The sequence below is a fragment of the Chionomys nivalis genome, chromosome 8 (assembly GCF_950005125.1).
Source record: "Chionomys nivalis chromosome 8, mChiNiv1.1, whole genome shotgun sequence".
Lineage (NCBI taxonomy): Eukaryota > Metazoa > Chordata > Mammalia > Rodentia > Cricetidae > Chionomys > Chionomys nivalis.
The window spans coordinates 70152710-70177243 of NC_080093.1; the positions used below are offsets into that span (position 1 = coordinate 70152710).

The following is a 24534-nucleotide window of genomic DNA, read 5'->3' on the forward strand; positions in this document are numbered from 1 at the left end:
CAGGGCCACATGTTGGAAAACGCCCCTCTTGTCCGTGTTCTCTGCCAGGCTAAGATCAGCTTCATCTAGGTGAGTTTCCCAGGCTAGAGTACCTTTTGAGCTGCAGCTAGGGTCCCAGAAGACCCATTTGCACTCCTTTATCTTTTGTCGATTTTCGGGTTTTCCGTGGAAGTCATGATTGTGCCAAAAGCCCAGTTCAAGCGGCGAGCCAGGCCTTGCTGAGATGGGACTTTGGTGTTTCTCATGAACTGTTTTGACTCAAGAGCTCTGTGCCAATGGATGCATTGCGACAGGCTTGAGTCCCAATTGGCATGGGCTTCTAAATGGGTTCTTGAGATTCAAACTGAATCCTCAAATGCCCCTGGGCTGCCTTTTACAAAAAATCCTTTTAAATTGTGACTATCTAGCATTTAATGTAAAACCAGGCAAGGATCCAAAAGCTCATGGTTACTGTATTCCTGCTCCACCCTGCTCCCCTTCCCCCTCCCCCTCCCTGCTGTTTGCTGTTGGTCTCACTCTGGGGTTCTCTAAAACAGATCTGTTTCCCGTCCTTCCCCTCGAACACCGTAGAGTTCCTCCATCCTTTTGTTCTTGTTCCCCCTTACAGCCTCTGCTAATCTGGTCCTTAACGGGACCACCTCTGTGCTTCCCTGGCTTCTGCCGCCTACTTACACCAGGATTTTTAAGTTAGCCAGCTAACACATGTTCCTAAAAGTTTTATTTGTCTGCCTATTAGAATAATGTGGCCACGGTATGTCTGTGAGTATGTGGGTGCATTTTCATAGTATGCTCCTTTCTATCTTTATGTGTGTTTGTGTGCATGATTTAAGATCTGTAAAATTTATAACTCCAGATTTCAACAGCTCTGGAAAAATACAAAGATGTGGGTAACCCCCATTTTGACCCCACCACCATCTTGGGTAAGACTCCCCACGTGTGCTAGTGTTCCTCAACTTATTAAAATATCCTCTTAGCCAGTGGTGACGCACGCCTTTAATCTCAGCACTCGGGAGGCAGAGTCAGGCGGATCTCTGTGAGTCCGAGGCCAGCCTGGTCTACAAGAGCTAGTTCCAGGACAGGCTCCAAAGCTACAGAGAAACCCTGTCTCGAAAACAAACAACAAAATTTGAAATACCCCTTTTAATCTTCTTACATTACTAGCATTGGTAAGCTGTAACTAACTGGGTAAAATACATGTCTAAATTTAGTTTATATGTCTAGTTTAAATATAACAGGTAATGGTGCCCAATTCTCGAGTGCCTTTACAGATCTGCTTCTAACACAGAGACATGCCAGCTCCCGCAGCATCCTATAGCTCCTCCAAGAAGATGCATGGTTACAAAAGACCTTTCGCCTTGAGGCTTGCCTTTAGGTTTGGCAGCCACCCACACAGCAAAAAGCGGCCTTTCACCTCTTCAGCTTCCTGGATGCCACCTGGGGAATCGGTCTTCTCATCCGGCCAAGACAGGTAGACTGAATCTTCCCCCCACAGGAAAATATCTGGGCCTCTTGTACTCAGCAGCTAACAGCAAACACTGCTTTTAGGCTGATGTTCTCCAAGGACAAAGGAAAGGGGAGACCACGAGAAACCTGGAGACCACGTGTTCATTCTCTGGGGGGGGGGCAGTTTAAATAGCCTATGGGAGTGGTCTTGACCCTCCCTGGGGAGGAGTCACCGCTTGGTGGACCCTCTCAGAGGTGGAATTTGGACTAAAGCAACTCCGGGGAAGAGGGCTTGAAATAGAACTTTCCACCCAACATTCCAAAGATGGGTGCCAGGGGCTGGGATGAGGCCCCCAAGGGAGTCAGAACCCGTAGGTTGACAACTGCTGTTTTAGACAAATATAAAAAGTGGGGGGAGAGCTGGGTGGTGGTTGCATATACTCTTAATCCCAGCACTTGGGAGGCAGAGACAGATGGATCTCTGAGCTAGCCTGGTCTACAGAGTCAGTTCTAGGACAGCTGGGGCTGTTACACAGAGAAACTTGTCTCAAAAAAGACAGAGAGAGAGAGAGAGAGGAGGAGAGAGAGAGAGAGAGAGAGAGAGAGAGAGAGAGAGAGAGAGAGAGAGGAAGAAGAAGGAGGAGGAGGAGGAGGAGGAGGAGGAGGAAGAGGAGGAGGAGCGAGAGGAATCACCAGATAGTAAACTCTAAAACCAAATAAAGCCTAAGCCCCATGGCGTGGAGAGACAGCTTAGCAATTAAGAGTACTTGCTGCTCTAGTAAAGGACCTGATTTCTGTCCAGTATACATGTTGGGCACTACACAACAGTGTGTAACACTAGCTTCAGGGAACAGACACCTCTGGCCTTCACAGTCGCCTGCACTTACAGGCACAACCACCACACACACACACACACACACACACACATAATTAAAAATAACAAAAATCTTGGTGGGGTTAAGAGCACTGACTGCTCTTTCTAGAGGTTCTGAGTTCTATTCCCAGCACCCACATAGTGACTCCCAACCATCTGTAATGAGATCTGATGTCTTCTGTCATGTAGGCAGAACATTCAAATATATAAGTAAATAAAACTCTTAAAAATAGTAAAATAATAATAGAAATACAATTCTTTAAAAGAAAAAGAAAGGACTAGCGAGATGATTCAGAGGGTCGGAGCACTTGCTGCTCTTCTAGAGGACTTCAGTTCAGTTCCCAGCACCCACGTCAGGTGGGTCACCACTGTCTGTGAGAGCAGCCCCAGGGGTCAGATGCGAGTGGTCTCCACAGACACCTTCACTCGTGTGCAATGCCCATATGCAGACATATACACCTACACATAAATAAAAATTATAAAATAAGTTTTTAAATAAAAGGAAAAGCAGCTGGATGGTGGTGACACACACCTTTAACCCCAGCACTCAGGAGGCAGAGGCAGGAGGCCAGCCTGGGCTACAGAGCAAGTTCCAGGACAGTCACAGCTACACAGAGAAGCCCTGTCTCGAAAAATAAACAACAAAAGATAAGGAAAAGCAAAAGTTGGGATTAACTGGGTGAAGGAAGGGAAATGGTTGTGGGAGAACCACAGGGGGAATGTATTTTTCTTTTTCTTTCTCTTTTCTTTGTTTTGTTTTCCTTTTTTTTTTTTTTTTTTTTTGGTTTTTCGAGACAGGGTTTCTCTGTGTAATAGTTCTAGCTGTCCTGGAACTAGCTCTTGTAGGCCAGGCTGATCTCAAACTCACAGAGATCCGCCTGCCTCTGCCTCCCGAGTGCTAGGATTAAAGGCGTGCGCCACCACTGCCCAGCTGAAAATGTATTTTTCTAAAGACATCCCAAACAAGGATATGAAAACCAAAATGGCCCATGCTTACTTAGGACTAGGATGTTTTGTAACCCTGACCTTTACTGCATCAACACCCCTCATTCACAAGTCTAACCCGAATACTTCAGGAAACCATGAGACAACTTTTCGAGACAGGCTTTCTTTGTGTAGCCTTGAATATCTTGGAACTCACTCTGTAGATCAGGCTGGCCTTGAACTCAGAGGTCTGCTTGCCTCTGCCTCCAGAGTTCTGGGATCAAAGGTGTGCACCACTACCCCTGCCACCTTACAGCTTTTTACAAAGGGAAATCTTTAAGAAAGGTAAGTAGCCAAGCAGTGGTGCTTGGTGGATCTTTGTGAAATTGAGGCCAGCCTTGTCTACAAAGCAAGTGCCAGAACAGCCAGCACTGTTACACAAAGAAACCCTGTCTCAAAAAGTAAAAATCCAAAAAACACTTTTAAAAGATTTTTTATTTTATGTGTATGAGTACTCTATCTGCATGTATGTCTGCACGCCAGAAGAGGGCATCAGATCATTACAGATGGTTGTGAGCCACCATGTGGTTGCTGGGAACTCAACTTAGGTGCTCTTAATAGCTGAGCTATCTCTCTAGCACCAGGAAGACAGTCTTTTCTTCTTTCTCTCTTCCTCCCTCCCTCCCTCCCTCCCTCCCTCCCTCCCTCCTTTCCCCTCCTCCTCTTCCTCCTCTTCTTCTTTCTCCTCCTCTTCCTTCTTTTTATTTTGAGACAGGGTTTCTCTGTGTAACCCTTGTTGTCCTGGAACTCACTCTGTAGAACTGGCTGGTCTTGAACTGAGGCAGGCAGCATAAAGAAACAGAAGACAGAATGAGTATGAGCTCAGACAGGACTGTTTATTAGCACACACAGAGAGGAGCAGCCTCTCTCCCTTGGGGACATGGAGGGGTCTGCGAGGGTGATAGGGACATCGCTGCAGCTGCAGGGTTGTGTTGGGGCTTGACGTCTCTCTTTCTTGGAGTTGTTTGCTTTGAACAAGACATTATCTTGGTACTCAGGTTCTCTGTGCAAGCATTCCTCTGGGTTGAGGCAAGTTGAGCAAGGTCAGCTGTAATCTCCGAGAATCCTGTTTTTACAAAGCAGGAGGTACTCTACAAAATGAGTTTGCTCTTTGCCTGAGCATGGCCATATTAAAGACTCATGGGAGAGGCAAAGTCTACCAGGGTGAGGTTCAGCAGGAGTGTTTGCAGAAAATGTCCACCCCCACCTGTTTACTGCCTGCATACCAATCCAGCCATGATTAGCTAAACCTACCTCCTTATCTGACCTAACGACCCCTCCTCCTAGTTCAACTGGAATCAACATGCTGCACTTCTGGAGTGCTTCAGGGAGATCCAACCCCAGCTTTTCTGGACTTGTTTCCATGTGTCATTTATTTCCTCAAAGGTGTTCAGGGACTGAAGCTGTGCAGGATGCGGCAGCATCCTTTCAGGAATGTAACTTGGAAAACCACAGGATTATATAGCCACTGTAAAGAAATCTACGCATGACTATTCTTTAAGTAGACAACGCCCAGGTCATGGGATGTATATTGTCCTTTTCCTATGTGATTGCCTCAATACTTAATAAGCTCACTAACTGCCTCACTCTGACTCATCCTACAATTCTTTCCGGGAGCAGGCATGAATCTGACCTTACCTAGTGGCTGTCCCCAAGGCACGGTAGGCTGCTGGTGGCTGTGTTGGGACATTCTCTACCACTACTGAAAAATCCTCAATTTTACTTGACCCTTCTCTTTCTCTTGACTTGTATGACTAACAATGTCAGTCTTCTCTTTCCACAACCAACCCATGGCAGGTTCATTGACCCTGTGTTTTTCCAGGCTCCATTTATTTAATTCCTGTCCTGTTCTCATCTACTCGCTTTTGTGTGGACTTTCTTCTAAACCTTGCGATGCACAGCCTCATGAATGCTAGGCAGGAACTTTACCAGTTAGCCACACCCCCAGCCCCAATTCCTAGGAGTTTTTAAATAGTCTTGTTCTGTTGGAACCTCCAGCTCGCTCCTGCAGAATCGGGAAAGCCCCATTCCTGTCTCTCTCTCCAAACCTCACCCGCTCAGAGAGCCTCTGAAGGAAAGGTGCCAAAAAGTCCAGTTCCCCATTCTTAGTGGCTACTGCAGCTTCCTCCCCTGATGTTTCCAGCTGCCCAAGTGCCTGCCTAAAATGCTCGGCCTTTGACCACAACCCCCGCTTGTGGTGGACACGTCATCACCCCTCGCCTACAACCTATAAAGTCTCCCTGCTTTCTTTTGTGGGGGTGGCTTCTCCAGCCTTGAGCTCTGGGATTGGAGAACCCACTTGGGAGTTGCTTTGCTCAAATAAACCTGTTGTTATACTTTTTCAATTAGTCTTGATCCCATTTAATGCATCAGCAGAGAAACCTATTAGCCCTGATTTCTTCAATGCACACTGGTTTTCTAAAATCTATTGTTCAATCTCCATGTATCTGTGTAGTACCTTTGTTTGAGACAGGGTCTCTCTAAGGCAGTATTGGAACTTGATACATGGATCAGACTGGCCTTGAACTCAGAGATCTATCTACAGTGCCTCCCAAGAGCTAGAATAAAAGGCATGCACCACCCCACCTGCCTGTACAGTTTCTGTAAGCTCTTGTCATTAAACTTTAGTCCAGCCTGATCTTATAAGATACAAAAAAAACAAAAACCCCAATTAACCAGATAAAAAAAACAGGTCACTGAGATGGCTTATTGGGTGAATGCACTTGTCCCAAGCCAAACAACCTGACCTCAACCCCATGACCCACATGGTGGAAGAGAACTAAGTCCTGCAAGATGCCCTGACCTCTTGAACGATGGCATGTGCTCTTGTGCTGGCCTGCATGCACATGCACACGCAATGTAGTAAGATTGACTTTGAGAGATAGAAAAATTTATTCAAATTATTTTGTTATTTGTGAAAGCTAGCTTTTGGACTAAGATATGACCAGTTTTAGAGAAGATCCCATGGATGGCTGAGAACATGTATTCTATAGCTTTGGGTGGTAATTTTGTATAGATGTCATTTAAATGTAACCCTGAATTTCTTTTTCTTTCTTTCTTTCTTTCTTTCTTTCTTTCTTTCTTTCTTTCTTTCTTTCTTTCTTTCTTTCTTTCTTTCTTTCTTTCTTTCTATTTATTATGTATACAATATTCTGTCTGTGTGTATGCCTGCAGGCCAGAAGAGGGCACCAGACCCTGTTACAGATGTTTGTGAGCCACCATGTGGTTTCTGGGAATTGAACTCAGGACCTTTGGAAGAGCAGGCAATGCTCTTAACCTCTGAGCCATCTCTCTAGCCCCGAATTTTCTTGTTTTTAGTCTGGATGCCATACCTATTGGTAAGACTGGGTATCGAAATCATCTACTATTATTGTATCTCGACCCATCTGTCCCTTTATACCCACTACTATTTATAAAACCGGAAAACCCAACATTTGGTGCATATATATTTACAACTGTTCTGTTTTCTTTATTAATACATACTGGCTTCTTGACTTCCATTCCTTCACGTTCAGTCTGTGTATGTGTCATTGCCAATGAGATGTTTCTTAGAAACCAAATTTATTTATTTTTTTAAAGACAGTTTCAGACACGCAACTTTAATACTAGCACTTGGGAGGCAGACAGATCTCTGTGAGCAGCCTCATCTACATAGTGAGTTTCAGAGCAACAGAGACCTTGTCTCAAAGAGTCTTACTATGTCATCCTACCTACCTCCTCTTCTTGAGTGCTGGTGTTAAATGCATGCTCCCCTTGCCTGACTCTACTGGTTGCTAATCCAGAGAGGCTGTGTTTGATTCCCAGCACCTACGTGGTGGCTCACAACTATCTGTAACTCGTTCCAGAAGATCCAACTCCTTTTCCTGGCCTCTGCATGTATCAAGCACACACACAGGTCAAATACCCATACCCACAAAAGAAAGCTAGCTAAATATGACCAGAGTTAGCATTATGCCCAAATCCACAAAGTCCCCCCAAATTCAACAAGGAGACAGAATCCTGTATGTAAAAGCAAAGAGCCTTTATTTTATGCAAGTTTGCAAACTCGGTCTCTCCACATGCCCAACCTACTGGAATAAACGGAGGGCCTCAAGCTCAGTTAGAGTTGGGTTTTTATAGTAGTAGAGGTGGGGGTGAGGGGTTTCTTAAGGTTAAGGGCCCCTGATTGGCTGACATTTGTCTAGGGGTGCCCTGTTGAGCGTGTCCTGGCAGGTGATCCTGTAATGGAAAAATTAAAAATGCTGCATGATCCCCAGCGGCAGTAGGCAGCAGAAATTCTGTAGGTCCCCAAGCGGTGGTAGTGGCCATGTGGTGGCAGGCAGTGGGCCCTGAGAGCAGCCAATCCTAGGAAGATATGGCTGCTGGTCCCAGAGCGGTGGCTGGTCCCAGGCAGGGAGACACATGGTGGGTGGGCAAGAGACAGAAATATGGATAGACATGCCATGCAGAGTGAGGTTGGATATTTATTCAGGGAGTTATGGAGGGGGAAGGGAGAAGGGGAGAAGAGCAGAGAGAGGAGAGAGAAGAGAGACAGAAGTGGGGGAAGGGGAGAAGTGGGAAGAGGAAAACAGAAAGAGGGAGAGCTCAGGCCAGAAGCTGAAGATCAGCCTGCCTCAGCGGATGGGGGAGGGAGTGGGCATGGCTTGTCTCTTAAAGAGACAGAACAATCATTACAGGGAGCATGGGATGATGTGTTCCTTTCCGCAACTACTTCAAGCTGACATTGGGGCATTGTTATCGGGGTCCAAGTAGGTTGAAAGGCTAGCCAAAGGTAGGGAGGAAATTTAGGCAATGGGGCATCATCAGACTTTGTTGAAGGGACAGGGGGTGTTCATATCAGCTGGGCTGGTCCACATCAGCTTTTAAGGAGGTTTAGGGCTCACCACTGTTCAGAGCAGGTTGTAGTCAGCAGCTGATGCTTAGATGCGTCTGCCAGCCAAGTGGAAGCCTATTGAGATAAGTTTAAGCTAGGAACAGAAATTAAAATTTAGAAAAAGAGCAGATAACAGGTATCTGTAAACAGAAGGAATAGATTTATACCTTTGAGTCCTAGCAAAAACTACTGACTTTGGTTAGAAGGATGTATATTTTTCTTTTGTCCAGAGAACCATGTATGGTGGCTTTAGAATGAGCTACCAAGTTCACTATAGCTTTGTGGAAGAATCTGGATACCTAGCCGGGCGGTGGTGGTGCACGCCTTTAATCCCAGCACTCAGGAGGCAGAGGCAGGCAGATCTCTGTGAATTCAAGGCCAGCCTGGTCTACAAGAGCTAGTTCCAGGACAGGAACCAAAAGCTACGGAGAAACCCTGTCTCGAAAAATCCAAAACAGCCGGGCGGTGATGGCGCACGCCTTTAATCCCAGAACTCGGGAGGCAGAGGCAGGCGGATCTCTGTGAGTTCGAGACCAGCCTGGTCTACAAGAGCTAGTTCCAGGACAGGTTCCAAAACCACAGAGAAACCCTGTCTCGAAAAACCAAAAAAAAAAAAAAAAAAAAAAGAAAAATCCAAAACAAACAAACAAACAAACAAAAAACTGGCATTATAACTGCCCTAACTATTAATACTATCAGAGATCTCAGAAGGATAAATAAAGTATATCTGAGTACAGATCAAATAGTTTCTGAATCTATTAAAAATAGCAGGGACCAGAGTCCATAGAGTCATACCCAGGTCTCCATAGCACTGGAGGCAGAAGTATCCAGAACAGCAGTCTTACAGTCTTAGCCAGGCCCATAAGGTGAATATTTTTCCTATGGAAAAGACTGACCTTATTTTGTCTAGGAAAAAGTGGTGCAATCAATTTTCCAATGTCCTGCTGTTCACAGTCTGGATGGGGTCCTGGCAGCAAGTGTTGCACTGGGTTATCTTGCCCAGTGGTCACCGTAATCCAGGTGGAGACATCATAATGCCCCACAATCTTCTTTGGAGACCTTGGGCTACTGCTAGGATCTCAGAGTCTCTAATATGATAAGCTTTTTTTTTATTTTTATTTTTATTATTATTTTTTATTTTGGTTTTTCGAGACAGGGTTTCTCTGTAGTTTTGGAGCCTGTCCTGGAATTAGCTCTTGTAGATCAGGCTGGCCTTGAACTCACAGAGATCCGCCTATCTCTGCCTCCCAAGTGCTGGGATTAAAGGCGTGCGCCACCACTGCCCAGCAAGTTTGTTAATCATTATTTTAAATGCCATATTCTGCAGATCTCTGAAGTATGAGGGCTGCCTAGGTATGTCTGATTAGACAAACTCTGCTTTTCATTACTTGTTTTAAGTTTGACTTTGAAAACATATACAGGGGGCTGGAGAGATGGCTCAGTGGTTAAGAGCATTGCCTGCTCTTCCAAAGGTCCTGAGTTCAATTCCCAGCAACCACATGGTGGCTCACAACCATCTGTAAAGAGGTCTGGCGCCCTCTTCTGGCCTTCAGGCATACACACAGACAGAATATTGTATACATAATAAATAAATAAATATTTAAAAAAAAAAAAAAAAAAAAAAAAAAAAAAAAGAAAACATATACAGGGAACTAAATAAGGCTTGTTTCTGTAACTGATTATATCAGTACTTTAAAGATGACTGACTGCCTTGTATGTTTTAACAGTCTATAATAAGTTAGCAGCTTTCACAAGACTAGAACTCTATACTCTGTAATAATTTTGAATTAAAGCTAATAAAGAAACTGAATTAGTCATTCCGAGGGTAAACACAGAACAAGAACAGCTATATCTAGCTGTTAATGCTGTCTCCTGCAAAGGCAAGAAACAGGTCCCAAGGTGAAATGGGAACAGGAAGGAATCTAAGAGCTAGCATTGCCCTAGGGCAAACTGAGACTCAGGTCTACCTTCCTGCTAATCTATAGAACCCATTTTGGCAGGTGTGTACCAAGTTGCCCTGGGCCCTACATTTTTTTCCCCTTCACAAGTACCGGTGACAGGACACAATCATGGATCCTGTCTGTCCAGGGGCTCAAAGGGGTGATACTGGGACCTCAATACCATCACTCAAACAGTATTGACCCATTCTTGAACAAAAGCCATCAAGTCTGTTGATAAGAAGAAGCAAGATCATTAGGGGCCTGTTAGAGCTGAAAGTAAGGTGGTTAACCAAGGAGACCAGCTGAACAAGTTTTCATCCAGCTTCCCTGTGAGCATTCTGTTCTCTATCATTAGGCCATTGAATCTCTAATGACCCCAGAGTGATTGACATAGAAGCAACATTCTTTCCCCAGAAGAGGAGGTCCAAACTTCTTAGTATCAATACAAAAATTTATAACTCAGTTTATCCAAATAGCTTAAACCCAACAAAGTTAGCAAAAACAAGGAGGCTAAACATACATTTTTAAGCCTTAATAGACCTTGAACAAAGAAATACATTTTTTTTTTTCGAGACAGGGTTTCTCTGTAGCTTTTTTTGGAGCCTGTCCTGGAACTAGGTCTTGTAGACCAGGCTGGCTTTGAACTCACAGAGATCCGCCTGCCTCTGCCTCCTGGGTGCTGGGATTAAAGGCGTGCGCCACCACTGCACGGCCAAAGAAATACATTTTTAAACCATTAGTTAATATTTTTAATGCTTTGACCTTTTATAACTTTTTTAGACAACATAAAAACTCTTACTGAAGGCTTTCTTGTGGTTTTCCTCAGTGGTGTATGATATATTGTATGGCTACAATATTTTAAACAAGAACAGAAATATGCACATAGTATAACAAAAAAACCTTTTAAATTTACATCACATAAAATGTTGTATCAGCGTGAAACATTTGAGACCAACAGTAGTTTTTTTTTCATACATTCACCAATAATAATCTGTAACCAGCCCCTATAAATGATGACAGATATTTATAACACATTGGCTCTGAATGATCAAAGCAGCTCTGGTGGAGGAAAGTCTGGCTATAATGTTACAACATGGCCAATGAAGCAACACCTAAAGCCAGAGTTCTTGGCCCGTGGAGCCAAACCTTGGTCAGGTTTGATCAGAAGTTGAGGCCCACAGCCCCCAGGGCAGGGGGAAGGAACTCACCCATCAGCATGGGAAGGGACAGGGTGGTATGCAGCACGGGTGTATGTGTGTGTGTGTGTATTGTTAACCTCTCCAGCCATAGCAATTAACCCCAGATTCTCTGTTCAGTGTTTGAAATCCTATTGGTATACATCTGCCCCTACAGCTGTGGCTGGCAGCCTTGCTACATTGACAACAAGGCTGCATAGCCCAGCCACTCATCCACACAAGCACACTGTCCCACAGCCTCGTGCTCAGGGCCAAGGCTGACTCCTTTTCATGAAATGTTCAAGGCCATGGTAGAGGTTATGTGTCTTATCCCTTTTAGGAAAATATACCCCTATGCTTATGGCCCTATCTCTAAAGTCCTGTAAGTGATCACAATATCAAAGTCAAAGAAATCATGATTTGAGTCAGTCCCATATCTACAATAAAACCCTTCCCCCCTTCACACCTTGGAGCAGATATGTCACCAATGCCATCAGTTTATACCTTCCCCTAGAGAGATGGAAATTTTTTGTTTTTCAAAATAGACTTTCTCTGTAACTTTTTTTGTTTGTTGGTTGGTTGGTTTTATTTTTTTGTCTTTTGAGACATTGAGACAGGGTTTCTCTGAGTAACAGTCCTAGCTGTCCTGGAACAAGCTCTTGTAGACCAGGCTGGCCTTGAACTCAAAGGGATTCACCTGCCTCTGCCTCCTAAGTGCTGGGATTAAAGGCATGTGCCACCATGATCTGGTTCTCTGTAGCTTTTTAAGCCTGTCCTGTAACACTCTGTAGACCAGGTTGGCTTCGAATCTACAGAGATCCACCTGCTTCTACCTCCCAAGTGCTACGATTAAAGGCCTGCGCCACCACAGCCCAGCAAGAAATGGAAATTAAGTCGTTCCTGGAGGGTCCTGTCGCCTGCCTTGCCACAGCTCTCCTCTGAGACTACAACTCTGCAAGGGTCAGCAGATGCGCATCTGTGATGCAGAGAGCCTCTGCAGCTCCAGTGCAGCTTGCTGCTGCATCTTCATCCCAACAGAAGATAAAGATCAAGAGGGCGGGGTTCTTCCCCTTCCTTATAACTCTGCCTTATAACTCTCCCAGCTGCGGCCTTTTCCTGTCTGCAGAGCTGTTTGCAAGTTAAGAAAAAAAGGATAAAAACCCTTCTGGGGACTGTTCTTCACCAGTCACAAGTAGTAAGTACTGGGTGAGGTAGCTCAGCAGCCACGAGACGGGGAACCTTGCAGGGCCTTTAGACTCCAGGTCTTTCCTCTCAACAGCCTTCCCTACTTTGCTGCACCTCCAGGTCACTGACCCTGCTCGCTCTAATCATTCTGGATTTTCCCTGAGCACACCTACAACTACAGTATTGCTGTGGTTGCTAGGATCTGAACTCAAAATGTCCTCAAGATTGGCTTGGAGTCAGCAAGAATGTGAATAGCCTTGCCCTCATCTGGCCACCTCCTTCCCTTTGTTCGACTGTGTCAATTGTCTGTTGATCTACCCTGAAGTTTAAAGTGAGGAAGGAGCCAGAAACAATGCAAAAATAACACTAACTTTCCTTTTAACCTTCTGGTTTGTTTTTTTCCCCTCGTTTCTCCAGGCTAAACCCACAGTCCATTAGTAGTGGTTACAGGGCTCCGCCCCATCTCCACCCCTTTCTGCCCCCGTTTTTTTGGGAGGACAGCCAGTCCTAGCACTGCTTCCACTCCCTCCCACTTGGGTCCTACAAAATATTCAACTCAAAGTCCAACTGCGCATTTCCTACATTGCAACACCCATACAGAGATCCCTACCACTGTGCACCAGGGCAGTGAGGCTCAGAGCTCGGAACCAGGTGAGTGGCAGGGTGGGGTGGCCCCCATAGTCCTGCCCAGCTACAGGTTCCAATATTCAAGGGCCAAATAGTTGATCCATCTTCATTAGTCTATTTGAAGCCCTGCCTGGGCCTCTAACTGCTCTCCTTTCCCCGCGCACACTCCACCTCAGAAGGGCAACTGTAGCTTGTCTGAGTTTCCCCTCTCTTCCCTGGCTGGTTTTGGAATCCTTTTAAATAGAAAATCTCTCCCCAGCCTGCAACAAGCTTAGTAGCTAAACTGGTTATGCTTGTCTCAGAGCAAAATAAGATACCAGGTTTAGATGGTTTGGGGCGTTTCTGAAGGATGAAAAGTGGGGAAAGGCACATGCGCATGGGCTGACCATCCAGCTGCACCAGGAAGTGTAAGAGACACAGGGCTGGCTCCCCAAGTGTCCTCAGTACATGCTGGTATCTATCCAAAAATACCAAACACTGTTTTGGTTCTACCTCAGAGTGCTTTAATGTCTGGACTATGCTTGGGACCCAGGGACACGGAAAGTTTGCAGGTGAGCAGTGACACAGCCACAGAAGTGACTTTCTCTGGACTTACACTTGCCTGTGATCCCAGGTCTACCTGCCACCTCGGTGGCTGAGCTTTCAGAGCCTCAGGAGCCCAATCTTATTTTTTTCTTTTTCGAGACAGGGTTTCTCTGTAGCTTTGGAGCCTGTCCTGGAACTCGTTCTGTAGACCAGGCTGGCCTCAAACTCACAGAGATCCACCTGCCTCTGCCTCCCGAGTGCTGGGATTAAAGGTGTGTGCCACCACAGCCCAGTGACAGGATCCTAATCTTTTTATTTGGAGGGGGGTTTCAAGACAGGGTTTCTTTATACCTTTGGAGCCTGTCCTGGAACTAGCTCTTGTAGACCAGGCTGGCCTCAAACTCACAAATATCTGTCTGTCTCTGCCTCCTGAGTGCTGGGATTAAAGGCATGCGCCACTATCGCCCGACCAGGATCCTAATCTTGAAGCAAGAATCTGCAGTATTGTGAACTTGTTTTTAAAAAAGTGAGTTTCACTGTTCTCAATGCAGTTGTTGCAACATGGAGTTGATTGAGGATATCTCCCGTCCACCACTGGTGTATGTGAAGGGTATCCCACTCATCAAATATTTTGCGGAGGCTCTTGGGCCATTGCAGAACTTCACTCCCTGGTCTGATGACTTGCTTATCAGCACATACCCAAAGTCTGGTAAGCAGCAGGGGGTTCCCCAATGTCCTAAAGACCTCATTTTGGCAAGCAGGTCCAGACTCTGTATTCCCTTCTTTCCAGGTACTACCTGGATGAGTGAGATCCTGGATATGATCTACCAGGGAGGCGAGGTAGAAAAGTGTCTCCGGGCCCCCATCTATGCCCGGGTGCCCTTCCTTGAGTTTGGATGCCCGGGAGTTCCCTCAGGTATGAGCATCAGGGTGCTAGTGGAGACACAAGTGGAGAGAGGTAAGACCAAGCCCTAGCTTAACAAAGTTCTCTGCTCAACTTTAGGTCTTGAATCTTTGGCAGAGACACCAGCCCTGCGGCTCCTTAAGACACATCTGCCACTGTCCTTGCTCCCTCAGAGTCTGCTGGATCAGAAGACCAAGGTAAAAACAAACAAAAACTAAAACCCCAGTTATGGTAGTACCTTCCAGCATTTGGGAAGTAGAGGCAGAAGGACCAGGAGTTTAGGGCCAGTGTTTGCTACACAGCAAGTTCAAGACCAGTCTGAGCTGTATCTGACCCTCTTTCAAAAACACGGGGGAAAAAGAAAGAAAGGGAGGGACAGATAGAAGGAGGGAAGGGAAGGTGAGAGGACGCAAGGGGCCCCTGGAGTCATTCTAGCTTTGGTTTGCTTTGCTGGAACTCGTGGGACTACTTAAGCCCTGTTTCATTTTGTATGGAGGGTCTCTGGCTGTCACCCTGGCAGGGCTCTGATAACAAGGAAATTGGACTTCTTCAGTGTAAACTAGAGATGCAAAGTCCAGATACACATGGGACATAGATGAAGGGGCTGGTGGAACTCTAACCTACTATGTGGATGTGCTGGCAATAAAGGAGTCAGACAAGATATAGTTCACAGAATAGCCAGAACTTTGGCATCAAAGGTGTAATCTTAGGTCAATGGTACCGCTACCATATCTCAACAAGTCAGCTTCTAGTCCTATTTTCTTTTCTGCCATCCCCAAAAGAAATGCTGAGAGTTTCCCAAGTGCTAGAAGGCACAGGACTTCTCTGGGTCCTGTGTAGGGTGATAGGAAAGCAGAAGGAGGAATCAGAACTAGGGACTGTCTGCCTCTGCAGATGATCTACATTGCCAGAAATGCAAAGGATGTGGCCGTCTCCTATTATAACTTCTACAACATGGCCAAGGTGCACCCTGATCCAGGCACCTGGGACAGCTTCCTGGACAACTTCATGGAGGGGAAAGGTGAACCTGAGTCTGTAGCATGGAGGGGGCTGGAGCCGAGGGCACAGCTGGAGCTGAGGGCACAGCTGGAGCCGAGGGCACAGCTGGAGCTGACAGGCATGTCTGTGCCCCATTCCCTTCCCCAGTGTCCTATGGGTCGTGGTACCAGCACGTGAAGGAGTGGTGGGAGCTGACACGCTCTCACCCTGTTCTCTATCTCTTCTATGAAGACCTGAAGGAGGTGAGACTGCCTGCTGCCACTTCCTTCTGTGTCACAGGCAGGAGCATCACTCACCTGGCCCTGTCCTGGCCCTGAGCCCCATCCCTATCCCAGCCCCACCCCAGACCAGCCCCTCCCATCCTACCTCCTGGCTAGGCCCTCAGTGCAGCTCATCAGAGGGTGCTGCACAGCCCTTATCTTGAAGCAGGTGTCACTCATGTGCCATTGTTGATCTGGTGCTTTGCTGCTCTTGCTTCTCCCTGCTCCAACGTGCCAGGTCTGGACACCAGAGATCAAAGTCTGTCCCTGTCCTCTCCCAGAGTGAACCCACAGAGATCATGCCAAGATGGCAGGGTAGGAAGCTACCTACTCTGCATCAGGGCAGAGGCTCACAGTCAAGGGGTCAGGTCTGAGAATTCCTTGGTAGAAGTGGCCTACTTCCTATGGGTGCTCTCCCAACCATATCGCAATGAACACCCAGAGATCATCTCTATGCTTCAGAATCCAAAAAGGGAGATCAAGAAGGTCCTAGAGTTTTTGGGGCGCTCTTTGCCTGAGGAGACCGTGGATCTCATTGTTCACCACACATCCTTCAAGGAAATGAAGGAGAACCCCATGACTAACTACACCACTCTCCCCTCTGCAGTCATGGACCATGACGTTTCTCCCTTCATGAGGAAAGGTGGGTAGTAGCCTGGATGGGCATTTGGAGGATTTGGGGAAGGGAGGTCGGATGCAGCCAATAAAGCCTGCAGTCCCATGGGTCCTGTGGCTGTGACTACAGTCTCTCTTCCTCTCTCCCTCTTCAGGTACCACTGGGGACTGGAAAAACATCTTCACTGTAGCTCAGAATGAGCGCTTTGATGCCCACTATGCTAAGATGATGAGAGGCTGCAATCTCAAATTCCGTTGCAATCTGTAAGTGGATATGGCTATACTGGGAATGAGGGTAAGCTGACATAACCCATTATAACCTCAAGAATGAAATATGATGCATCCATGTTGTATGCCTACAGGAAATCTGAGCCAACAGAATGACCAGGACTGGGGACGTACATGAATGAAGAGGGTTTTATCAACATCCGTCAGGAAAGCAATCCATCCGCGCATTGAAAAGGAACCCAAACATGCAAGAGAAGAAGACAAAAACTGTATTTTACCTGAAAGAATAAATGCCACTGGGAGCTGACTGGGCCTTCTCCCTCCTGCGGCCATCAATCCCATGTGTCTGACAGAGGAGGGCAAGAGGGTCTGAAGCAGTGAGGCCCAGGAGACATGGTGAGAGGAAGAGTGTTTATTTGATTACAGGAACTCCTTTGTTGCCTTTTCCCATGAGACTCAAGTCTGCCAGCCAGCTTCACTTTTTCTTGGGCTCCTTACAAGCCACCACGTACCTCTGGGCCACATTGAGAGGAGGGGAGTAGCCATCTGCATAGGAGGTGTCTTCAAACAGGACTGAGTAGTCATCCTGAGGCTGTAGGGCACACACAGGAAGCCTGGTCAAGATGCTTCTAGGCCAGGGCAGCCTTTCCTTGACCAGAGCCCCAGCTGCATTTCCCCGCCTCTCCCGCCTTCCTCTCTACTCTCCTCCTGGTGCTACCAGGAAAGCCTATGTTCAGGAGATGAAAGGCTACAAGGCAGCAAGCAGGCATCCTGAAGAAAGATGGGGAAAACCCTTAAGGTTCTGGTGTCCAAGACCTTCCACGGTGGCTCCTTACCCGCTGTGGGGGGGTGTGAATCAGGGCACGGTAAAAGCAGGTAGTCTGGGGATATAGGGCCAGCACCAGCTGCTCCTTCTGAAACAAGGCCTCAGGGTCTGTCTCAGGGTTAGCTTTCCACTGGGGCAGTGGGATGATGCGTCGCCGACTCAGGGTGTGTCTCCTGGGGGAAAACACAGGCCGTGACCAGGGAGGCCTCTCCCAGAAGCCTGTGACTCCACTGTTCCCCACTTGGACACTCACTCTTTGCCTTCTTCGTCAATGTCGTCTACCTCATACCTGTGGGCAAACCAAAGGGAAATAGTGCTGGAACAAAGGACACAGTCTGCATCCAGGAGGAAGCAGGAGAGAGGATGAAGAGGGGCTGCAGAAGCTGGCGTGGTGAGCATGTGGCCGGCACACACTCACTTGTTGGTAGCGTGGCTGTAACTGACTACTTCAGCCAGGATCCACTGCTCGTCCCCATCCACAGCCTTCACTCTAGCAGCCACCTTGTCTCCAGGTTTGGCCACATAGTCCCCTGAGGCTGGAATGGCTCCACAGAGGGGTGGGGGCCTGTGAGAGAAAGCCTGTTAGTCTGGGCCCCTGGCACCAGCCCTCTCTGGCTAGTTCCCGCCCTCACTTGTCACCAGGCTTCCCGATCCAGAGGGGCAGGGTCATGGCCGACTGCTGCAGCAGTGTCATCAGGACCCCTCTGCGCATGGTCTTCCGTGGGGGCTCCGAGTCACTGTAGAGACCTGCGATCTTGGCCGCTGTGGGAAGCAAGGGAAGCCCTGAGGCCTTGTGGATGGTGCCTGACCCAGTCACATCCCAGCAACTGCTCTGAGCTAGAGCACGCTATACCAGGATCCCCAAACCATCCACACCCCTTCTTAACAGATATCTAAGGTTGGGAACAGCCAGGCCTAACTCTCAGACGGGTGAGATGTCAGGACAGTGACTACTGCCATGGAGAGGAACTAAAGAGAAGGTTCCTAGGATGCAGGCTATATTCTGTTTCCTGACCAGGGCCCTGGATATGTAAACGTGCTGGGTCAATGAAAATTCCTGGAGTGAGATACGCACGCAATCTCCTTTCTACTAGTGTTTGCATGCCAGCAAACACTGCACAGACTATCTAGTGTGAATTCTTGGCCTCGTCAGCCATGGCTCATCACACTCTTTAACTGAAAACAGACAAAAATGGTACCGTGATCACACTAAGGGGAAAAAGAGTTGCATCTGGGGCAAGACAGATGTCAAGAAACCAGGGCAATGGCACCCAAGGAGACCTATAAGGCCGGGGGCTAACCCAGCTTCAAATGTGTTCACCAAAGCATGCCACAGAGGGAGCAGTGGTAGAAAGGAGAGAGGTGACCAGCCCTGGCTAAAGTGAGCAAGGGCAGGGTGAGGGGTGGGGCACAATTACCTGGGTCTGACCAGAGACCTAGGCAAACTCTGCCTCTGAGTCTGTCTCAGACAGCTGTCGGGTGACTCCACCAACTTGTGTCCCATGCTCCCCGCCTGCCAGGGCCATAACTGCTTTCCCCCAAACCCACACCTGGCCTGGTTAAGAAATGCCCTGCATTTTCTCCCACTTACCAATCCGCCTCTCTTCCAACAGAGACTTGATCTCAGCTATCTTATCCAGCGCTTTGCGGAGGATGCTAGGCAGGGAAGGGAGAAAAGGGTGCTGGGTGAGGCACTCAGCATAGGCTTCTTGGCAATTTGGGCTCCCGGATCAAGTCTATGCTGAAAACTCCAGATGCTGTTGGATGTGGCTGACACCTGTAATCTTGGCACACAGGAGGCGGCAAAATGAGCTCCAGGTCCGCCTGGGCTAGAGTGAGACCTTGCTTCAAACACAAAAGGAGAGGCTCTAGAGATGGCCCAGTGAATTAAGGACCAGTTATGCAAACTTAGGGCCTGAGTTAGATTCCCAGCACCCATCTGAGAGCCAGACATGGCGCCTGCAATCCCAGTGCTGGGTGACTGTGGAGACACTAAGATCCTGGGAGCTCACTGGCCAAACAGCCTGGCCAAATTCATCAGTTTCTGGTTTGTGGGGGGGCAATAATCAAGGAACACGTCCAATATCAACGAGTAGCCTACACATGCGCTTTCACCCACGTGCATGCCCACTCACATGCGATATATGTATACACTACATAGCATATACATACCACATGTACACACACAATACTAATAAAAAACAAAGAGTAAGATAAACTACAGACCCTACATAGAAGTAGAAACTACCCCAGAAGTCTGAGTCTATGACAGTGGCCCCACAGGATTATAATTTGTGCCTCTTGGCACCCTGCCAGCTTAATGTCATAGTGCAATATATTACGTTCTCTGCACCGACAGTCACATACAATCATGTACACTCAATCACACTTGATTATAGTAATGACTACGCCACTGATTTAGAAATTTACTGAGGTTGGAGAGATGACTTAGTGGTTAAGAGCACTTCTAGCTGCTCTTCTAGAGATCCCAGTTCAGTTCCCAGCACCCACATGGTGGCTCATAACCACCTACAATGGGATCTGATGCCCTCTTCTGGCATGCAGGTGTATATGCAGATAGAACACTCATACACAAAATACATAAATACAAAAAACCACAATCAAACAAATAAAATTTAGCTGGGTAGTGGTGGTGCACACCTTTAATCCCAGCACTTGGAAGGCAGAAGGAGGTGGATCTTGAGTTCGAGGTCAGCTTTGTCTACAGAGTTCCAGAACAGTCAAGGCTACACAGAGAAACCCTGTCTCAAAAAACCAAACCAAACCAAAACAAATAAAAATTTACTAAATTATACTTTTGACAAAATACATGTGACACTGGCAGCTACATTATACATTTCATGTTCATGGATGTCTTTATTGTCTAAGAAGCCACAGTGAGTGTCAACGCATCTAAGTTTGTGACAATGCTGTGTGATACTCACAGTGGGATTCACCAATGGCAGGGCTCAGAAAACTAACTAACTAATGACTGTGAACTTTTTCAGTGCTAAGGATAGAACCCAGGGCCACTGGAAAGCTAGGCAGCTGTCCTACCACTGAGTGATAGCCTCAACTCTGTTTTTCAATTAAAAGCATAAGGAGCAATGTAGCAGAAAGTGTCAGGACAACCCCTGGAGAAAGCAGGCGCTCTGAGAGGTTACTGATACGGCCTTGTCCAACTCTGTAGAAGCCCCACCAAAGTTCTGATCCAGTCCTGAGGTGACAGGAATGGAAGTTCAGATTTGAGCACCTCAGGTCCCTAATAGACTCATGTTTGAGCAGGTGGTCCTTAGTTGGCGTGGCTTTTTGCGGAGTTGTGGATCCTTTAGGAGGTGGGGCCTTGCTAAAGGAAGTGGCTGGGGAGGGGCAGTCCTGTGCTCTGGCCTAGCTCTCTGCTTTCTCAGTACAATGCACTGTAACCAGCAGCCTCATGCTCCTGCTGCCATCCTTTCCTTCCATGACAGACAACCCTCTCAAAGCAGGAAGCTAAAATAAACCATTCTGTCCTTAAGTGCTTTCTTCTGGGAGATTTATTACAGTAAGGAGTAAATAACAGTGAAGCTCCAGGGCTGTTCCAGGTAGCAGAAAAAGCAGAACCCCTAGAGACAGCAGGCAAGCTCAGAATAGCCCCAGTTACAGGAACTTGCTCCTGTAAGACTAAAGCCATTCCCACTCCTGTGTAATCAGTCCTGTAGGCTGAACCTCCAGAAGTCAATTTACAGATGGTCCAAGCTGGCAGGCAGGCCGGCAGTGGATATCACTATATAGGTTCTCCAAGTCTCCCAGAGAAGGCTTCAACCTTAATCAGCAGGAACAACTCCACTGTGGGTCATTTTATCCTGTTTCCATAGCAAACCTATAGCAACGCTTTAGCCTGGGAGTGCTGGGACTCAGACAGTGAGGCACCCAGAAAGCAGACAAGGAATGACAGTCAGGAGGCCAAAGATACTGTGAAAGGCTGATGGGCCTGTTTGGAGTTCATAGTTTTATGTCCTACATCCAAAATTGCAGTCTACATCACAAGAAACAGCAACAACAAACCCCACCAAGAACCCAGTCCAATGCTTCAGGAAAAAAACATAAAGGGCTACTCAAGGGCTGGAGAGGTGGCTCAGAGGGTAAGAGCACTGGCTGCTCTTCCAAAGGTCCTGAGTTCAATTCCCAGCAACCACATGGTGGCTCACAAGCATCTGTAATGAGATCTGGTGCCCTCTTCTGGCCTGCAGGCATACATGCAGACAAAACACTGTATATAAATAAATAAATATTAAAAAAAAAAAACCCGGGATACTCAAACTAATTGGTGACATGAAATGGGATTTTCACACAGTCACAGAGCATCTCCCCACAAGACATTTGCTAACTACACAGAAGAAAACAGAACCTGGGAGATACCACATCAAGTAATGAGACATAGTATCTTGGGCCTTCCAATAGAAGGCTACCACTGTGCTACCAATGCCTCAAGTGTCAAACCTGAATCTAGAAGCCAGGAAGCACTAAATACACCCATGAGAGGGTCATTCTACAGAATAACTAACCTATAGCCTTCAAAAGGTCAAGTCACAAATGGCTAAGAGAGATTAAAAACTGATCCAGATGAAAGAAAACTGGAGACATTTGCACAATGGAGATCTGCACTAGAACAGGGCCTCTTTCATGATGAAATATGAACAAGCTCTCTGGGTCACAGTTTTATATCTGAGCTGATATCCTAGTTTATACGATATACAAGAAACACTATGGTGTTTATTATCATCTAGATGAGTTCAGTAGCACCCAGCGGCATGGGTCTGTCTGACCTAGATGGAGTAGCGTCTTGGGAAGGTCTGGTTGGGTGTTTACAGGGTGACAAAAGGATTTCAGTGCAGGCCAGTGTTCACCTAACAGCCTCTAAGTGCCGAATGCTGGGTAGGTCGTGCTAGAATCATTCCATACCAAACTCTTTTGAGTCTTCACTCTGCCAGCGTTTAGGACAGAAAGGGCAGTTTGCTTTTTATTCTCAAATGAAGATTTGGGGTGTAGGTTTTGATCCTACTGCATGTACTGGTTTTGTGGGAGCCTAGCCTGTTTGGATGCTCACCTTCCTAGACCTGGAGGGGGGAGGACCGTGGACTGCCCACAGGGCAGGGAACCCTCGGACTGGAGAGGGACAGGGAGGGGAGTGGGGCGTGGGGAGTGGGAGGAGGGGGAGGGAAAAGGGAGGCCGGGAGGAGGTGGAAATTTTTAATAAAAAAAAAAGATTTGGGGTATAACTCAGTGGTACTGAGCTTGCCTACTACACACAAGGCTCTGGGTCCCATCCCTAGCACTACAAAAGGAAAAAACACAAAAAACAGAAAAAGAAACACACACAGCTTTCTGCCCCCCCCCCGTTTTCTTTTTTGGTTTTCGAGACAGGGTTTCTCTGTAGCTTTGGAGCTTGTTCTGGAACTCACTCTATAGACCAGACTGGCCTCAAACTCACAGAGATCCACCTGCCTCTGCCTCCCGAGTGCTGGGATTAAAGGAGTACGCCACCACCGCCAGGCTGTAGCACTGTGACTTATGCAAGTTCCTCTAGCCCAGGTGAGTGGGAAGGGCTAGGCATTCCTAAGAATTCGTGTTGTTTCTTCTTCAGGAGTAGAACCCATTCTTCTGTGCTCCAACCTCACATGGGGAGCCATGCCAGAGCCCTCCATCCAAACTAGAAACCTTGCCATCTTGAACCTCCCTTCTGTCAACTAGTTCCCTAAATAGATCTCAAAACATCGCTGCTCTTGCACTGGCTTTGCTCTCTGTTCTTCTCCCACTGCTCCCGCTGCTCCACCAGCACCATGGGCTTGGTCTTTAACTGGCTTTGAATCTTTCTCCAACTCTTCTTTTTCACTGCAACTCTAAGGCTTTATTGTTCCCCAAGGCCTCTAGAGTGAGGTGTGGTACTCAGGCCCTTGTGAAGCCCTCCCCTGCGTCTGAGCCAGGCAGGCTACTCTTGTCCTTATCCCACAGCTGGCTCCTTAGGGGCCTAAACATGTAGCCATTACTAAAAAGAGCAAACTAAGACTTATTAGGACAATTAATTTTCTGCCTATAACTTGCATTAAAAAGTGAAGAGATCTGGCTACACATAACGGCACATTAACTGTGACTTCTGTCAGAATCCTATGAGATGCGTTCATTTAAAATAAGCAGAGCTCTGTCAGCACCTAGCAGAGTACTAACTGTGGACTTCTGCCTTAAAAACCAGATTTCCCCATTTACTAGTTATATGAGTTTTGGCAGATTTTATTATCCCTCTATGAGTCTGTTTCCTTAATAGTAAATTGGGACAATCCTAAAAACTACATCAAAGGAGTGCTTTGAGGATCAAGTGAAGTAAATTAACACAGAAGTATTTGGGCCAGGTATGGTGGAACACATCTTTAATCCCAGTATTAGGGAGGCAAAGTCAGGCCAATCTCTGTGAGCTGGAGGCCAGCCTGGTCTATGTAGTGAGTTCCAGGGCAAGCAGAGCAACACTGTGTGATTCTGTTTCAAAAAATAAAAAAAAAAAAAATAACAAAGTACTTAGAATGAATGGTAACAGGAGCACAGCAGTGCCACACAGTGGTCCTTGTTCCCATCACAGGCACAACAGTGCCACACAGTGGTCCCTGTTCCCATCACGGGAGCACAGCAGGGCCACACAGTGGTCCTTGTTCCCATTACAGGCTCAGCAGTACCACACAGTGGTCCCTGTTCCCATCACAGGAGCACAGCAGCGCCACACAGTGGTCCTTGTTCCCATCACAGGCACAACAGTGCCACACAGTGGTCCTTGTTCCCATCACAGGCTCAGCAGTGCCACACAGTGGTCCTTGTTCCCATTACAGGCTCAGCAGTGCCACAGAGTGGTCCCTGTTCCCATTACAGGCTGCAATAGTCAGCATATTCCCATGGCAGGGGAGGGTCAGTATGGGCCACAGAATCTGGCCTTCTCCCCTCATAACCTCACAGTATGTTCACAATCCAGTAGAGTTATTTATTACCTATATTTTAACAACAAGGCAAGGGAGTTTCGGCCATCTGTAGAGCAGTAAGTAGAAGGGAAGGTC

General features: G+C 47.1%; 2 protein-coding genes across 5 annotated transcripts in view; one reads left to right on the forward strand and one right to left on the reverse strand.

The window, feature by feature from the left end:
• The first annotated feature begins 11109 nt into the window (after positions 1-11109).
• On the forward strand, positions 11110-16927 carry Sult1a2 (sulfotransferase family 1A member 2). Of its 4 annotated transcripts, XM_057778595.1 has the most exons (10): positions 11110-13125; positions 13599-13652; positions 14178-14335; positions 14417-14542; positions 14630-14727; positions 15425-15551; positions 15677-15771; positions 16252-16432; positions 16560-16668; positions 16767-16927. In XM_057778595.1, exons 3-10 carry the CDS (start codon positions 14188-14190, stop codon positions 16786-16788), a joined length of 906 nt encoding a protein of 301 aa, XP_057634578.1. In that variant the 5' UTR covers positions 11110-13125; positions 13599-13652; positions 14178-14187; the 3' UTR covers positions 16789-16927. The 4 variants fall into 4 exon arrangements, with proteins under 4 accessions (XP_057634578.1, XP_057634580.1, XP_057634577.1 ...); XM_057778594.1 differs by lacking the exon at positions 13599-13652 and having other exon boundaries at positions 11112-13125; positions 16767-16925; XM_057778596.1 differs by lacking the exon at positions 11110-13125 and having other exon boundaries at positions 13146-13652.
• Positions 16912-24534, reverse strand: part of Sgf29 (SAGA complex associated factor 29) — a 42178-nt gene continuing 34555 nt past the window's right edge. Inside the window, exons 5-10 of the mRNA XM_057778598.1 lie at positions 19050-19114; positions 18091-18220; positions 17877-18023; positions 17712-17747; positions 17469-17631; positions 16912-17224 (exon numbers count right to left, since the gene is read on the reverse strand). Of these exons, the coding sequence (XP_057634581.1) occupies positions 17108-17224; positions 17469-17631; positions 17712-17747; positions 17877-18023; positions 18091-18220; positions 19050-19114 (658 nt within the window). The 3' untranslated portion in view covers positions 16912-17107. The remainder of the gene's footprint in view (positions 17225-17468; positions 17632-17711; positions 17748-17876; positions 18024-18090; positions 18221-19049; positions 19115-24534) is intronic.

Bases quoted from the DNA above. Each gene is read 5' to 3' on its own strand.
- Sult1a2 (XM_057778595.1), top strand. From the start codon at position 14,188: ATGGAGTTGATTGAGGATATCTCCCGTCCACCACTGGTGTATGTGAAG. The intron at 14,543-14,629 runs GTATGAGCATCA...GCTCAACTTTAG, and splicing joins ATGCCCGGGAGTTCCCTCAG to GTCTTGAATCTTTGGCAGAG. The intron at 15,772-16,251 runs GTGAGACTGCCT...TCTATGCTTCAG, and splicing joins TCTATGAAGACCTGAAGGAG to AATCCAAAAAGGGAGATCAA.